Below are 18,033 nucleotides of genomic sequence, written 5' to 3'. Positions count from 1 at the left end.
CCAACCAGGTAATCAGCCCAAGCGGGAATCGAACCCGCGCCCGAACGCAACTCCGGATCGTCAGGCAAGCGCCTTAGCCGATAGAGCTACGCCGGTGGCCGTATGTATGTATGTATGTATGTATGTATGTATGTATGTATGTATGTATGTATGTATGTATGTATTAATAAATGGGCCTATACATGTAAGATTAATTAATTCATAGTTTTTTGCCAAAAGGCAGATCTCTCCTACTTTCTGCCTTCCTCTTAGTCTCCTCATACAATTCATATATCGATGGTACAGTATCTGTGGATTTGCAGGTGAATCAAACAACTGTTTTAAAAATTATTTTTTCTCAAAATACACAAACTTTTTATATCCTATGTTTCTACTTTGCAAGATGTTCTACTCGAGAACAAAATGTTAGTTGACCGTCCAACTTTGTGAACATAATAATAACGTAGTTATTCTAAAATATAATACTGTACTTAAATTAAATTACCATTTTATAGATGCGAAGTATAATTTCTTAACCAGCGATATATATATATATATATATATATATATATATATATATATATATATATATATATATATATATATATCTTCATGTCGTCTATCATCGGGTATCTTCTATGCCCTGAACTTACATACACGATTATCCGGAAGAAATACGGGTAAGTGGGACTCCTGACGTGTCGCTGTGATCGACAATGTAAACGAGCCTTCGGAGGAAGTCAGTGGTGTTATGTAAGTCCTCAGAACTGAGGGTATGAATCGATCTGTCACGAACAAGTCGAGAAATTGAATATTTTATGTGGTCTTTGCATGAAGTGTACACGGAAGGTCGCTATTGTCCCAGTATTCCAAAAGAAGAACATACCAAGCCTTCATAACCCTTGAACGTCATATTACACTTGAAAGTTTAATATTGTTATTAGTTGACAATATTAATAAAAAATAAATAATTTACTTATTTTAGAAATGAAAATTACGAATGCTTATTTTTCCTTTTTACATTCAGTCTCTCGTATTTCAGTTCCGAAATGGTTAAAATATTTCACGTTGTCCTGAGTTTGTTCAGGTATTACAATTTTTGTTCTTGCTGTTTTTTTAATGATAATAATTATTACTTCCGTTCTTTTCTACGTCTCTTTTCCTGAAAATTTTACGTTGTTTAAATATACGTTACGTTTATACAAACTTCATCGCATACTGCTATTTTAACATCTTATCATCATTAATAAAACGATGATATTATTTTAATCGACGATAAATATTAAAGGAGTATAAAAATTGAACATCTTTATGTTACTTCTCAATTTACTTTCACTGAATTTTTACCTTGTATACTGTTTTATTTTATATTTTACTTTCCACACAAAGTTTTCTTGGGTGTACTTCATTGATTTTCTTTCTCTCCGGCTGCACTATGGCCCTTGAATTTACCCAGAATTTAACAGAAGTGAGTACCATAGGTATTTCCTTTAGGGTAAAAGTGATGGGGACGTAAGACTAACAATGGGCATAACTTTACATTTTACATGTTATTATTATTATTATTATTATTATATTATTATTATTCTGTTATTATTATTCTATTATTATTATTTTATTATTATTATTATTATTATTATTATTATTATTATTATTATTATTATTATTATTATTATGTATTGTGGGTCCCTATCACCACGGCATGGCGCGTCCTCAGGTTGCGGATAGAGGAGACGGCCTCCAGATATGGAGGGTAGCTGCAAATATATTGAATAAGCAGTCTTGGACAGCCTCCAGCTTGGGGTTGGGCGAAGGGCTAACCGTAAAAAAAACAGTTTGTTACGAAACCAAACACTAAGCCTCGGAATAGGACTGATTCTCCGGCACGACCACAGCAAAGGAGTGTTAGTTGGGAGGCCGGAGGGAATAAGACCTTTGGGGAGACCGAGACGTAGATGGGAGGATAATATTAAAATGGATTTGAGGGAGGTGGGATATGATGATAGAGACTGGATTATTCTTGCTCAGGATAGAGACCGATGGCGGGCTTATGTGAGGGCGGCAATGAACCTCCGGGTTCCTTAAAAGCCGTAAGTAAGTAATTAAGTAATTATTATCATCTGCTACCGGCGTAGCTCAGTTGGCTAAGGCGCTTGCCTGCAGAACCGGAGTTGCGCTCGGGCGCGAGTTCGACTCCCGCTTGGACTGATTACCAGTTTGGATCTTTTCCGAGGTTTTCCCCAACCGTAAGGCAAATGTCAGGTAATCTATGGAAAGCGTTGTTAAATAATCAAGTAAAAAAAAAGATCTTCATCAATAGCTCCACTATGTTGGAGTAATATCTGGTGATCTTGCAGGCCAAGTTACAGAAAAGTGCCTACTGATAACACGATCACCAGAACAATCAGAAACAAACTCGTCGTGGTGATGCAAAAAATGTCATTTCTTGCGTAATATACTAGTGCGAGAATTTTTTTAAGGTACCGGCACTGTAAAAATATGAACAATTAAAACTAAGTATTATTTTTGAAAAGACCCAATAACACACGGAGATTAGTCACTGCCCACCAATGGCAGTCCAAGAACCCACGTACTGGTACATTTTACCTTCCGATTCCATTAAAGACAAAGCACACTCGCAGAGTTTGCTTATGGCTGGAATGCATTATTTGTGTTCGTAAAGAGTGTTTCCCAAGGAAAACCATATAAGCTTTAGCCTATATAGGTAGTATACACTAATAGAGTCTAACGTTCAACTAGTCAAAATACATAATGTATAGTACAAGAGAGTAAAATTAGATTTTATCCGCGAGAGGAAAGTTTAACGCCAGAGGAGAAGCCGAGGTTGGTAATTTCCACGAGCGCATAAAATCTGTCTAGTCTCTTTGTAATGTGTTGTTTGTGAAGAAGTTATAAATGAATTAATGTATGGATTTTATTGTTGCTATGCTGGTTGCCAAAGCGGGAGTGATTTAAAAATAATTCACATGTTAATTAAATACCTTTAATTCATTGCTGTGAATAAAGCCATTGTTTAGGTTGCTAAGGATGGTGAAATAAAGACCAGTTCAGATACCAGTCATGACTAAAATATTTTTATTAATCACTTATGAGGTTCAAACCTGTCTTCGAACAGTTAACTAAACAATAACAATCCTGTCAAATGCTTTTACGTAATCAATAAAGGTAATATAAACAGTTACGAGTTGTTGTTTAATCAACTGTCTGAACCTCTCAAGTGATACCAACAAGGTACTACTTATGAGGCAATGAAGTCACGAGATAATGGGGTAGGGTGGCCAGTTTCTTTCCCCATCCATTGCATACATCGCCGACTAGCTACATATTACACTAATCATACTTCAGATAATTTTTTTTTTATTTTGCTAGGTTATTTTTACGACGCTATATCAATAGCTTCGGTTATTTAGCGTCTCAATGAGATGAAGGTGATAATGACGGTGAAATGAGTCCGGGGTCCAGCACCGAAATTTACCCAACATTTGCTCATATTGGGTTGAGGGAAAACCCCGGAAAAAACGTCAACCAGGTAACTAGCCCCGACCGGGAATCGAACCCGGGCCACCTGTTTTCGCGGCCAGACGTGCTACTCCACAGGTGTGGACCTTCAGATATATATGTACAGTAGAACCTCTATTATCCGTGGTAATGAAGGGGGTGGAGTGAACGGTTAATGGAAAAAATCGGATAATCCGTACCATAAAAGTTTTCATAAACTAAGTACATAATATTTTCGTAATTTCCTCCATGGTCTTTTTTTTTCATACGCTAGGTAGTGGATCAGAAGTTCACTAATTTAAGTATGTTTTTTTTTTTTACAATTCATATTTGGTTTTCCGATAACTCAGTCATTAAAATATTATTGATTGTACCTAAGTCTGGTTTTCAACGACGGGTTTTTAATGGCCAAGGAAATTCCTTATGACGACTGTCTGTGGAAAGATAGGAATAGTGAAGGTCTCATGTTGTAGATTTTATAGTTTATATTTTGTTTTTCATTAGCCTAAATCGCGCATAGTTGTAATTCCTATCTCGTATTGTGATGTGAGATGAACCACATTTTCTCTTTTCCAAGACCACTCAATTACTTGCACTTTTTTCCGTAGTACAACATGTTTTCTTTTGACACTTGTAGAAGACATTTTGTATATAAGTTAAACAGTGCGGCCACTCGAAGAGTAGGCATAATGCGTAAGGGTAAAGGTTTGTAAAAAACACACTGTAGAAAAAAATCGTACTAATATAATGTATAGTACTTCATTTCTTTTCTTCGAGAGAGAAAGACAGTCGGATAATCCACCAATCGGTTAACAGGGTGACGGAAAATCGGGGTTTTACTGTGCAAGCAATTTTTTGTTCTTCCTCTGACACATCGTCAAGTGAGATGTACTGCCTACGAGTAGTTCATATTATTTCGGGAACAGATCTTCTCTTCGACGACTGCAATGAAGTTACACACACACTTTAGTGGAACCATCTCGAGAAATTCCTTTCTTCTTGACATTAGGAAGAAACCCTTCCGCTGTCGCAGAGGCGCCAGGTTTTTTTTTTTTATTTACATGCTATTTTACAACCTGTGTTTTGCCATAGGCATATCACAAGATATTTACATTAGTGGTGACTACAATTTGATTGTTTAGCGTCTATTCTTGAAGTGTGCGGAAGATGTTGCTGATGAAGTTTGTGACGGCGACAGTGTTGATGTGGAACTTCAGTACCTGGGGCAGCGTTTGGGTTGTTAGAACACGAGGCCGGTCTCTTGAGTACAAGGAGCATTCTGTCAGAAGGTGTCTTGCTGCCTGAGGTGACTTTTCTGGGCAGTTACATAGGGGAGATGGTGCCTTGTTGATCCTGTGAAGATATGTACGGAAACAGCCGTGGTTGGTCAGGAATTGGGTGATAATGTAATTAGGCCATAGGGATAGAGAGAGCCTGTGGTGGATAAAGGGGATAAACTGTTTGGTGTGATGTGCTACCTCGGAGCGAGGCGCCAGGTTTCAACTACTGCCAGAAGTTACAGCAACGAACCTATATACGCTGTGAAACCATTCGTTAAAAAAGTTGGAAATGTAGTTTCCAACCCTTGATTGCTGCCGAGGAGGAAACCGGTTCCGCCAGGAGCCGCCGAGGCGCGGTGGCGCTGGCGAGGCTCACCTTGAAGCTCGTCAGTAGAGTGCTACCTGTTGTCCGCGTCTGACGTACGATCACACCTGCCTTATGCCCAAGAACGGCGACGCCGGCGAGGATGGGGAGGAGGCCATGCAGCTGGAGGGCAGCGGCGACGGCAAGGAGCGCCCCAAGAACCCCAACACCCGGGGGCCCCGCGACAGAAGATTTCGATTCAACCGAGGTAGGAGCAAGGTCGACCGCAAGCGCGGGTTGTTTGTGTTGGCGTCAGGAGGCACAATGGCCGCTGGGAGGCGGTTCACACGAATGGAGAAACTTTCGAAGTTCTCACTTTCTCACTATATTACCAAGCTCAAAGAAAACCCTGCAATATTTCGAGAAACACATCACGAAGTTTTGGTGAAAATATACTCCTTCAGTATTTGTGATAGAGAAAAAGGTGGTTTTTGGGTAGCATTTGTGCACATCCTAATTATAGTTCGAATTATAGTCGTCTTTGTACAATATACAGGGTGAACCTTAAGTAATGTCATTTCAGAAGGTTATTCTTTGAGATATTTCAAACCAAACACTTTAATACAATCTTGCTCGTCTTTGCTTCTTTTTCGAGAGAAAAATTGATTTATAAAAAATATTTCATAATGTGTTTTGGGAAAGCTATTGATTTAATTGATAGGGTTGGAAGTAAATCCCGAAAAGACTAAGTATGTGATTATGTCTCGTGACTAGAATATTGTACGAAATGGAACTATAAAAATTGGAGATTTATCCTTCGAAGAGGTGGAAAAATTCAAATATCTTGGAGCAACAGTAACAAATATAAATGATACTCGGGAGGAAATTAAACGCAGAATAAATATGAGAAATGCCTGTTATTATTCGGTTGAGAAGCTTTTGTCATCTAGTCTGCTGTCAAAAAATCTTACAGTTAGAATTTATAAAACAGGTTTATTACCGGTTCTTCTGTATGGGTGTGAAACTTGGACTCTCACTTTGAGAGAGGAACAGAGATTAAGGGTGTTTGAGAATAAGGTTCTTAGGAAAATAGTTGGGGCTAAGAGGGATGAAGTTACAGCAGAATGGAGAAAGTTACACAAGCAGAGCTGCACGCATTGTATTCTTCACCTGACATAATTAGGAACATAAAATCCAGACATTTGAGATGGGCAGGGCATGTAGCACGTATAGGCGAATCCAGAAATGCATATAGAGTGTTAGTTGGGAGGCCGGAGGGAAAAAGACCTTTTGGGAGGCCGAGACGTAGATGGAAAGATAATATTAAAATGGATTTGAGGGAGGTGGGATATGATGGTAGAGACTGGATTAATCTTGCTCAGGATAGGGACCAATGGCGGGCTTATGTGAGGGCGGCAATGAACCTCCGGGTTCCTTAAAATCCAGTAAGTAGGTATTGATTTACTTCCCAATATGCTCACTCAGTTTAATAGAACAGTGTATTATGACAATAAATGATTGAAAGAATTTTAGTTTTGTCCTTTAAATGTGCAGAGATTTGATCCCAAAAATGCAACTTTTCGTTCTGAAAAGGAATTTTAAAATGTTACATTTGTTCAGATGAAATTTCTGCATATTTAAAGGATAAAATTAAAATTATTTCAGTCATTCATTATTATAATACACTGCTCTCTTAAAGTGACCGAGTATATTGGAAATACAGTCAATGGCTTTCCCAAAACATGCTATGAAATGTTTCATACAAAACAATTTTTATCTCGAAAAGGAAGCAAAAACGAGAAAAATTGTAATTAACTTTTTTCCTTAAAATAACTCAAAGACTAAACCCCTGAAATTAATGACATTATTTACGGCTCACCCTGGTATACGCCTATTAACGCCACACTTTATCGATAAAAACGACGTAGAGCGCCACATGTTTTACTTGATAATAGAAAACCTGAACTGACAAACATCTCAAGTCCAAAACTTACTGAATTTGACTTTTCGCCTGACATATGTTGCGTTTTGCATAGGTATAGTAAAAAAGAATATCCCAAGTTCGAATGTAAGTCGGTATTTTATAATCTTACAAATATTTATTTCAGTACTCTTATATTGCAAGCCTATATAGATTTTTTGCTCTCATAAAAAGAATTACTTAAATGTATTTGAGATATTTGTCAATTATTAATTATTAGTAAACTCCGAAAAAAAAAAAAAACATGCTGAGTTGTCCAATCAATCCACCAGTTCGTAACTGCTTACACGTTTAATTTGGGCACAGCCTAATTACTGTTTGGATTCGTTTGCATTTAATATTAGTAAGTCATTATATAGGTAAAGATTATAGGGAATGTAAGAAATATACAAGTATTACTCAAAATGGTTTACAGTTGCTATTCATTAGAGCTCGTATTTCTATGCAATATCAAATCTTAAAACATGCATGTATTCGTGCACTATCATATGACAAAACATGCACAAAGAAGCGAAAAAAAAAACCGGTAAAAGTATGTCAAAATTGAGTTCAACATTATGTTGCATGTTTACTTTATTTTGAAATAAGATACTACAATAATTAATTTCTCTCAATTTTTTTCACTTAAACTCCTGTGTGTATTTATTTATTTTATTGGGTTATTTTACGACGCTGTATCAACATCTAGATTATTTAGCGTCTGAATGAAATGAAGGCGATAATGCTGGTGAAATGAATCCGGGGTCCAGCACCGAAAGTTACCCAGCATTTGCACTTATTGGATTGAGGGAAAACCCCGGAAAAAAACCTCAACCAGGTAACTTGCCCCGACCGGGATTCGAACCCGGGCCACCTGGTTTCGCGGCCAGACGCGCTGACCGTTACTCCACAGGTGTGGACTCGTGTGTATCTGAAGCACGTTCTTAAACACAGAATAGTAATATACGTTACAAGAGCGGTATGTTGACGTTTTCATGGTCGAGGAAAAGATTGAAAAAGCGAAACGTAGTTGAGCTTTTTTTAATTTCTGAGAACATGAAAACAAACATACCGCTCGTGTATCGTACATTATTTTGTGCGAAGATCGTTTATTACATACCTGAAAGACGAATTTCTAATTAGTTGCAATGAAATCTCCATGTTGGTTTCTGTTTAATGATGGCAACTTCGGAAAACCAAAATATCTTTCTTCAACATTGTTGCTATAAAATGTTTTCTTTGTTTACTATACTCCAGCAGGCCGTAATATACGTCTGTCTTTTTTTCCCCCAACCTATAAATGCGAACTTAAAACAAACGGTAAGGTTATGTAATGATTTATTTTTCATTTTAATATTTTAACAATATTATTTATATAACATATTGCAGTAATAACATCCGCATCTGGAATCTTGTTGATTTTTTCACGGCTTCCTTAATGTTACTTGTATCAGGAATGCAATAAGTTTCGTGGAGTAGTAGACTTTACTTAATTTTTGCAAATATTTAAAAACAATAATTAACATTGCAATTTAGGTGAAATTGCAGTGGTAAGTTTCCAATTTATAATTATTACTATGTTAAACGTCTCTAAAAGTAATATGTTAAAAACCTAAAGCAGTAAAATGAATGTCGCGCTTAAGCGGTAAGAAGAGGGAAATTGTTATGTGTGTTACGTTGGGAATACTGAATGTGGTATTCCACATTTCCCGCGTATTGGTTCTGTGCGGAAAACAAGCAAATACGCACGATCTCGCACAAAATGATCTTTCTACATCACTAGAAGTGATAGGTGCATACTTAAGCAAAGAAATTTGGGACAAAGTGAGATCGAATTGTAAATATTTTGCATTTCCGCATGACCATAACCCTATCGGGAACCGAACTCACGACCTTCCGACTTTGCAGCGTTACCCCTTAACCGTGACGCTATCGCGCACCCCAGAATACAAAAATAATTATATCTTTATTACAACAATCACAATAAACTACATCACCGACCGTTTTCAGAAACTCCTTTTCTCAATCCATTTTCACACAAGATTTCGCATTTCTAACATTAACAGATAGGCTACATTTCACAATTCGACACAAAAGTATACTAAATTGCAGTTTGCAAGCATGCTGCTTCTGTCTTCCTTTCTTTCAGTATTTTGACTTCAGGCTTGTTACGAGCGAGAGTTGGGGGGTTGAAATTCCAGTGTAACAGAGAGAGCGTTTAGTGGAAAGTCCAAAGACTTGTCAGGTAGGATGCCACGAAACCATTTTACCGATAGCTTTCTTTTCATTTTTTTTTCTCAACAGAGAAATAACGTGGTAATGCCAGATTCTACGAAGCAACATTAATAAAAGGCACTATTATGCAAGTTAAATTAATATATTCACTAAAGGCAGAAGAAAGGACATACTATGCAATACAAAAGTCTAAATGCGTGCTATTAAATCTAAAACATTCAAATATACATTATAAATTAATTTATTCCCAAAAATGGCCAAAACTTACAAGTAAGCACTAAAAAATACGGTTATGTGAAATCGATGTTATAAAACGAATAATTGCAAAGTTTGAGACGTGTAACCAGCTTATCGTCGTTGTTCCTGCAATACCTTCTATGTGCAAAATATAAAAGTTTTCAGTAGGAAGAAAAACACACTTATTCATCCTATGGCAGCCGTACATAGGAGACTGTGAATTCTTACATTTTCGAAACAAAGAAATACAATTACATATAGGAAATTTTATTATTTGCTGTACCACTATTTGAGTTATTTAGTAGAGAAAAAATCTGAATATCGATAAATATGTCACATAGAAGTTATTGCAGGAACAACGACGTTATATAAAAACATGCATTCGCATGGAAATCCGGGTCCTACTAATCATAGATACAAATTAAAGAAAAAAAGAGTTATTTAACACTGCAACTTTTCTAACTACTTCCAGGGGACATCTGTTGCACATTCTATTTAGCTATATTTAGGATTTTATTTTTAAAATTAACAAAACAAATATTTAAGGTGACACATGTAACTGGAAAATGCAATTCCATCGGTAATCCTGGATAAAAACAGGGATTTGGTTGTGCAAGCTTTTCCATGTTTCGTAACCACTTACACACTATACAGATTTCATATCCAGTAGAGCGTCATACAAGATCTAATCTCTTTTTTCAATTGAGAAGGCTACCGTTAGTTATACTGAGGAAAGCCTTCAAGCTCATGATTATTTCAGAATAGAGAATGACGGCGATTCTTTCTGTTATGACTGTTCTAAACTACGTTTAATTTGTTTTGTGTTCATGTGTTAATGGAGGCACCGGCATAGCTCAGTTGGTAGCGCGTTTCTCTGCTGCTAATCCGTGGCTGCTCTCAAGTGTGGGTTCGATTCCCGCATGGGCTGATGACCTGCTTGGGGTTCCCTCCCTCCCCCCGAGTTTTTCCCCATCTGTAAGACGAATTTCGTCCACACCTGTGGAGTAACGGTTAGCGCGTCTGGCCGCGAAACCAGGTGGCCCGGATTCGAATCCCCTGTCGGGGCAAGTTACGTGGTTGAGGTTTTTTCCGGGGTTTTCCCTCAACCTAATATGAGCAAATGCTGCGTAACTTTCGGTGTTGGACCCCGGACTCATTTCACCGGCATTATCACCTTCATTTCATTCAGACGCTAAATAACCTAAGATGTTGATTAAGCGTCGTAAAATAACCTAGTAAAATAAAAAAATGAAAAGACGAATTTCAGGTAATCCATGGCGAATCCTCTGCCTCAACCCGCCAAATACCATCTCGCCATCACCATCACGCTAAATAGCCTAGTAGTTGATACAGCGTAGTTAAATAAACGAATTAAAAATGTGTTGGTACTATAGCAGAGTACTGACAGCATTGTTACGAGTAACACACTCGAATCAATCGATTGGAAATTGGTAGGGACAATTTGAGAATGGGCCAGTCGCTATTAAAGTCTGTGTGATGTATCTTGTCTCACTGTGAAAAGAGAGAGAAAGGAGATATGTCTTACTTCGTCTTACTGAGACAAGATAAACTTTACCAGGTATAGCATGGTTGATATTTTCTTGAAAAAAAAAACAACAACAACAAAAGACTTCCAAATTGATGCGCAAAGTCCTATACAGTAAACGCCGGGAATGAATTCGAGTTTAGAATCAGTAGGACAGAAAAAAAAGTATCGGTTATAGACTAGATTGCATCGTACTTAGAGCTTTGTGTTTACAAAATATTTGTGGGCAGAAATGCAAAAACTAAAAACCGAGAAAAATAGAGTTAAACAGCAGAGACTGCAGATGGGGTTTAAAGCGCGCACACCTTAAAAATGGCTGCCAAAACAAGTGTTCTAAGGGGTCCGAGTCTCAATTTTTGCGAGAGGCATCTGTAAACGTCGATATATCGGTGGTTTACAAACAAAACACGCTAAGTCAAAAATATTACTTCCGAGGAAAAGGCGTTTGAAAGTTCTTGGCAGAATTGATCCCTCAAAATTTAATTTTTATTAACTTGTTTCTCTTTATGTGTATTTCATTTTGCAATTTTAAGTTCATACACATATATTGCGTATATTATATATTACGTACATATATTACACCTTTTTTTCACAAGTAATATTTTTGACTTAATGTGTTTTGCTTGCAAACCGACGATATTTTCCATGAGTAAAAAAAAAATCGCGAAAAAGTCATTTCACTTCAGTATACCCTTCAAACTCTGCCGCTTTCGCTCGGGTTGAACGTGTCACATTTCAACACAATGATAAGCATGGGAATTACTAAATCTCCGATAACGACCGAATCAAAAATAATTTATAGACATATTACATAATATAATGAACATAGTAGTCGTGTTTAATTTACGGCACGTGATGTCTACGGAGTGTCTAACATTGAACGAAAAAGAAACTACAAATACAAGCGTAGTGTAAAAACATGACAGTATGAAAAACCTTCCATAAAGAAAAAGATAAAAGTGTTCGCCCACACGCCGTACAGACACACAGGGATCTGTCTCTTTCGCTCTCTCTCTCATTTTACTTTCTCGTTATACGAACTGGAAATTTCACCAGATAAAAGGTGTATGGCTTTTAAATATCTTGCCGAATTAACTCGTAAAATTAATGTAACTGGGTTGCTGTCGAAATACAGAGCGGGCCAAAAGTAACTCCCTATTAAAAGTCGCTAATAACTCTCTTAATAATTTGTCTATTGTAATGTAACAAGTCCTGTTGTGGGATGTGAAATGGTAGAAATCATCTTCAATTAAAATTAAAACTCCACATATGCACCTGTATTTTTCACCAGTGTTTCCAATCTCTTGGGGTTAGCCTCGACTGACTTCAACAGAAACTGTTGTGTACATCAGTGAGGACATGGCGAATGCGATCCTTCAGTTCATCCAAAGTGCTTGGTCTTTAAATCAAAGCGATTTATTTATTTATTTATTTATTTATCTAAATATTTATTTATTTATTTATCTAAATATGTATTTATTTAAATATTTAAATATTAATTTATTTAAATATTTATTCATTTATTATTTTTATTTATTAATTCATTGTTATTTATTAATTCATTTTTTATTTATTAATTCATTTTCTTATTTATTAATTCATTATTTATTTATTTATTTATTTATTCTGGTGGAGTTAAGGCCACCAGGCCTTCTCTTTCACACCACCAGAAAAACAATACAACTACAAGAAAAATTATACATCAATGCAATTAATCTATAGTAGTAACGAGTTACAGAATGAATATGACATAAAAAAACAACTGAACATACAGTACAAATACAAATTGAAAATAATAAAAATTAGTCTAACATATTAAATGATGCAAAAAAAAAAAGAACAAACAAAAAGTGAAAACATATACAACAAATACAGACACAAAATAATAATGTCACTCAGCATCATTGTTATTAACTAAGGGGCAATTGGCTGTTCTAGTATCCTGGCACAAAGACAAGAGAAAGGGTTAATCTAACAAAAGGAAATTATTGCCAAAATACTAAAGATAAAAACTTCGGCATAAATCTAGCAACTTCACAGAAACGGATTTCGTGAGATAAAATATACTTTTCTAATTTACTTTTAAACTGTGACAGTGTCCGGCAATCCCTGACGTCACTAGGTAACGTATTCCAAAGGCGAGGCAATGATACAGTATAGGAGGATGAGTATAGGAAAGTTCTGTGACGAGGAATAGAAAGGAGAGATTGATGCTGATTTCGTGAAGTAGTTAGGAACTGAAAGTGTGAAGATAAGTAATTTGGAGAAGAGTTATGTAAAATATATGGGGTACCGGAACGGAAAAGTCTATGTAACGTTAAGTCATTGTAACGTCTGGAATGTGATCCATTCCGACACTATAACTGCGTGACTAAAAATACGATTGAAATAAATGTGGTCTCATTCGATCGGGTATTTTCACTACGATGCGAGCATGACCGTAAGTTGAATCAGCGCATGCGCGAGTTGCGGGTGGAAGCTCATGTTGACTGGCGAGTATTTTTGGCATGGACGACCATTTCCGTGCTATATAATATCTAAGTGACTCCGATGTGCTACCGTGCTGAATTTGGTGCCGAACAAAATATCTCATCCAGATAGTCGATTTAGCGATTGGCAGCTATTTTGGGCTTGAGCGAAAATTTCTGGGCAGTATATCTCGCGATTCCGATATGCTAGCGGTCTGATTTTGGTACCAAACAAAAGATCTCGTCTAGATCGATCGATTTAAGTCATAAAAAGAGAACTTTGCGAAATATTGATAAATCAAAACTACGTTATAGATGAATTTATATCTTCAGATGTGGGCCGATACTCTTCGAAAAGTCCAGAGGAAATGCAAGCAACGAATCCCATTGTAAAGGACATCTAGCGGCCATTTTAGGTGTAGACGAAAATTTCCAGGCAGTATATCTCGCTACTCTAATATGCTAGCGCACTGATTTTGGTGTCAAATGAAAGATCGTCACTGGCGCCCATTTTGGGTGTGGATGAAAATTTACGGGCAGTGATCTCGCAACTCGGTTACGCTGGCGCGCTGATTTTGGTGCCAAACGAAAGATCTCTAGATCTGTTGATTTAAGCCAGACGCATTCACGTAAAAAGCCACGGCCGTGTCTGCAACATAGTCACACCCATTTCTGTTAGTTGCAAATATGTGTTATCTTGTACGTAGGTCCGCGTTCTGACAACCCCAATATCAGAAGATCCACTACATATGCCCAATTTAGGTAAAAGAGCTGGAAATATGGACTTAGTTTAAACCTTTCTGAAGACATGATAAATTTATCAGTAAACAGTTAGGGTCTATTTTAAATTAAGTCACTAGCATTATCTCTTCCTACAACGACCAACATTTTTACTTCCTTTTCGTGACATGTCACGTGAACTTTTTACCATTCTGTTTTTAAGCATTCTTATTACAGGCATTCCATTCAATTATTTTGTTAAAGTATACCATCATTAATTTGTTTCTTATGACGAAGACTTCATTTGTATCTTAATTTCTTATCCCATCCATCCAATTTTCACCAGTACTTGTTCCCAGTATTATCTACAGTGAATCATGCCATATTTTTAAGTTCACTTCCTAAGTATATGTTTAAAAATTTTACGGTGTTTAATGTGGATAGAGGTTTTTTAATCGGCTGCGTAATAAAAAACAAGAAAAGATAAATTTAACTGTAGAAACCACTGGTCTTCACAACTGGACCAATTGAGCCCACTGTACAGTAACTGCCCTCCCTGATGATGATGATGATAATGATGATGATGATGATGATGATGATGATGATGATATGGAGTCCCTAAATGTTGGATTTGGCTGGTCCAGAATTTCGCACTAACTTGTCTTATGTTGGACATCTGAGATTTGATTCTTCTTCATATTAGTGGCATGGGTACTGGGTAGCAATGGCAAAGGAAGCTTTTAATGGGAAAAGGAGCATCTTCTGCGGATCTTTGGAAAAATAATTAAGAAAAAGACTATGAAGTGCTTTGTGTGACATTGTACGGGCAGAAACATGGACATTACGACTAAGTGAAGAGAAACGGCTAGAAGCATTTGAAAAGTGGATACGAGAAGAATGGAGAGTATGAAATGGCCAGACAAAATAAGAAATGAAGCTGTGCTAGAAAGAGTGAGTGAACCAATTTTCTTTAGGATCCCCATCAGTTTATTCCAATCCACTCTGTCAAAAGCCTTTTCCAGGTCCACAAATACTACATACACTTTTTTATTCTTCTCTAGGTATCTTTCGCCAATTGTCTGTAGCAGTCCAATTGCATCTCTCGTACCTTTTCCCTTCCTGAAGCCAAACTGCTCTTCTTCCAACTGTTCATCCATCTTGGAATATAAACGTCGATTCAGTAATCGCAAGAGAATCTTCGCCGAGTGCGATATCAGGCTGATAGTTTTGAACTCGTTACATTACTTGGCATTATTTTTCTTCGGGATTGGAAGGAACACTGTCTCCGTAAAATATTCAGGCCAGTCACTTTTTCATATATTTCATTGCATAAGGGTTCGGGTATAAATGGCTCAACAGTTTGTATTTCAATTTCGTCCTGATCATTTCTATTTGGCCTATGTATATTTAGTAGTTGTCCAAAATAGTTTTTCCATCTGTTCAGGATTGAATGAGAAAATCCACAAACGATTAGTGAAAACACGGGAATTTTACTGGAAGCAAGTAAAGAGATAGGTTTGGAAGTAAATCCCGAAAAAAACGAAGTATATGATTATGTCTCGCGACGAGAATATTGTACGAAATGGAAATATAAAAATTGGAAATTTATCTTTTGAAGAGGTGGAGAAGTTCTAATATCTTGGAGCAACAGTAACAAATATAAATGATACTCGGGAGCAAATTAAATACAGAATAAATATGGGAAATGCCTGTTATTATTCGGTTGAGAAGCTTTTATCATCCAGTCTGCTGTCAAAAAGTCTGAAAGAAATTATAAAACAGTTATATTACCGATTGTTCTTTATGGTTGTCAAACTTGGACTCTCACTTTGAGAGAGGAACATAGGTTAAGGGTGTTTGAGAATAAGGTGCTTGGGAAAATATTTGGGGCTAAGAGGGATGAAGTTACAGGAGAATGGAGAAAGTTACACAACACAAATGCACGCATTGTACCCCTGACATAATTAGGAACATTAAATCCAGACGTTTGAGATGGGCAGGGCATGTAGCACGTATGGGCGAATCCAGAAATGCTTAGCCGATAGAATGTTAGTCGGGAGGCCGGAGGGAAAAAGACCTTTAGGGAGACCGAGACGTAGATGGGAAGATAATATTAAAATGGATTTGAGGGAGGTGGGATATGATGATAGAGAATGGATTAATCTTGCTCAGAATAGGTATCAATGGCGAGCTTATGTGAGGGCGGCAATGAACTTCCGGGTTCCTTAAAAGCCAGTAAGTAAGTAGTGATAGAATTTGCTTCTTGTCTTCACCCAAGCATTTCACTAATTCAATGGGGATTTCATCAACTCCTGTTGTTTTCCCATTCTTACTTTCCTTAAGCACTAGTTCAACTTCTTCCCTTAAAACAGAAAAATCATTTTTCGCCTTTTGATACGGCTTCTTCTTGATATAACTAAGTCATCTGGCCGATTCCTTGTCTGATGTAACTCTTCTACTTATTTCGTCCATCTGTTTAGTATTTCTTGTCCGTCTGTTATTTCATTTCCGATGTCGTCTTCGATCAACAACATGGATTTCCTGTTCTTATTTGTGAAGTCCAAACATTTTACTTCGCGGTACATTAAATCATATCTTCATTTTGTCTCTAGATCCTCTATTTCTTCACACAGCTCTTGCTTTTTCAGTTTCTCTTCTTAGTTCGTTGTTTAGTTTCCTGTAGTTTCTTCTACCTTCTTCTGTGTTGATGTTTTTCCATTTTCTCCTTTCCTTCATCTTCTCCAACATTTTCTCTGTGACCCAAGGTTTCTTGGTTCTCATACATTCTGTGTATTCTATTGTTTCTTCTGCTATTACCAGGCAGTACATCTCACTCGGCGATATGTGTCAGAGGAAGAACAATTGTTTGTATAGCCTACATCTGAAGTGTGATTAATGTAATATGTTACTAGTCAGTGATGTATACAATGGAAGGGGAAAAGAATTGGCTTACGTATTGGCTTTTAAGGAACCTCGAGGTTCATTGCCGTTCTCACATAAGCCCGGCATTGGTTCCTATTCTGAGCAAGATTAATCCAGTCTCTATCATCATATCCCACCTCCCTCAAATCCATTTTAATATTATCTTCCCATCTACGTCTCGGCCTCCCCAAAAGTCTTTTTCCCTCCGGGCTCCCAACTAACACACTATATGCATTTCTGGATTCGCCCATACGTGCTACATGTCCTGCCCATCTCAAACGTCTGGATTTAATGTTCCTAATTATGTCAGGTGAAGAATACAATGTGTGCAGTTCTGTGTTGTGTAACTTTCTCCATTCTCCTGTAACTTCAACCCTCTTAGCCCCAGAAATTTTCCTAAGCACCTTATTCTCAAACACCCTTAACCTACGTTCCTCTCTCAAAGTGAGAGTCTAAGTTTCACAGCCATAAAGAACAACCGGTAATATAACTGTTTTATAAATTCTAACTTTCAGATTTTTTGACAACAGACTGGATGATAAAAGTTTCTCAACCGAATAATAACAGGCATTTCCCATATTTATTCTGTGTTTAATTTCCTCCCGAGGATTATTTATATTTGTTACTGTTACTCCCAGGTATTTGAATTTTTCCACCTCTTCGAAAGATAAATTTCCAATTTTTATATTTCCATTTCGTACAATATTCTCGTCATGAGACATAATCATATACTTTATCTTTTCGAGATTTACTTCCAAACCTATCTCTTTACTTGCTCCAAGTAAGATTTCCATATTTTCCCTAATCGTTTGTGGATTTTCTCCTAACATATTCACGTCGTCCGCATAGAGAAGTAGCTGATG

At 36.9% G+C, this 18,033-nt stretch overlaps 1 protein-coding gene across 1 annotated transcript in view; it reads left to right on the top strand.

Annotated features, from left to right (window-relative positions):
- Window positions 1-5,159: 5,159 nt before the first annotated feature.
- LOC138706504 (sodium/potassium-transporting ATPase subunit beta-2-like) overlaps window positions 5,160-18,033 on the top strand; it is a 77,825-nt gene continuing 64,951 nt past the window's right edge. The window contains exon 1 of the mRNA XM_069835859.1: window positions 5,160-5,350. Within this exon, the coding sequence (XP_069691960.1) occupies window positions 5,218-5,350 (133 nt within the window). The 5' untranslated portion in view covers window positions 5,160-5,217. The remainder of the gene's footprint in view (window positions 5,351-18,033) is intronic.

The sequence above is a fragment of the Periplaneta americana genome, chromosome 9, assembly GCF_040183065.1.
Source record: "Periplaneta americana isolate PAMFEO1 chromosome 9, P.americana_PAMFEO1_priV1, whole genome shotgun sequence".
Lineage (NCBI taxonomy): Eukaryota > Metazoa > Arthropoda > Insecta > Blattodea > Blattidae > Periplaneta > Periplaneta americana.
The sequence above is the reverse complement of the archived record's forward strand: the minus strand, read 5'-3'. Positions and strand labels throughout refer to the sequence as shown.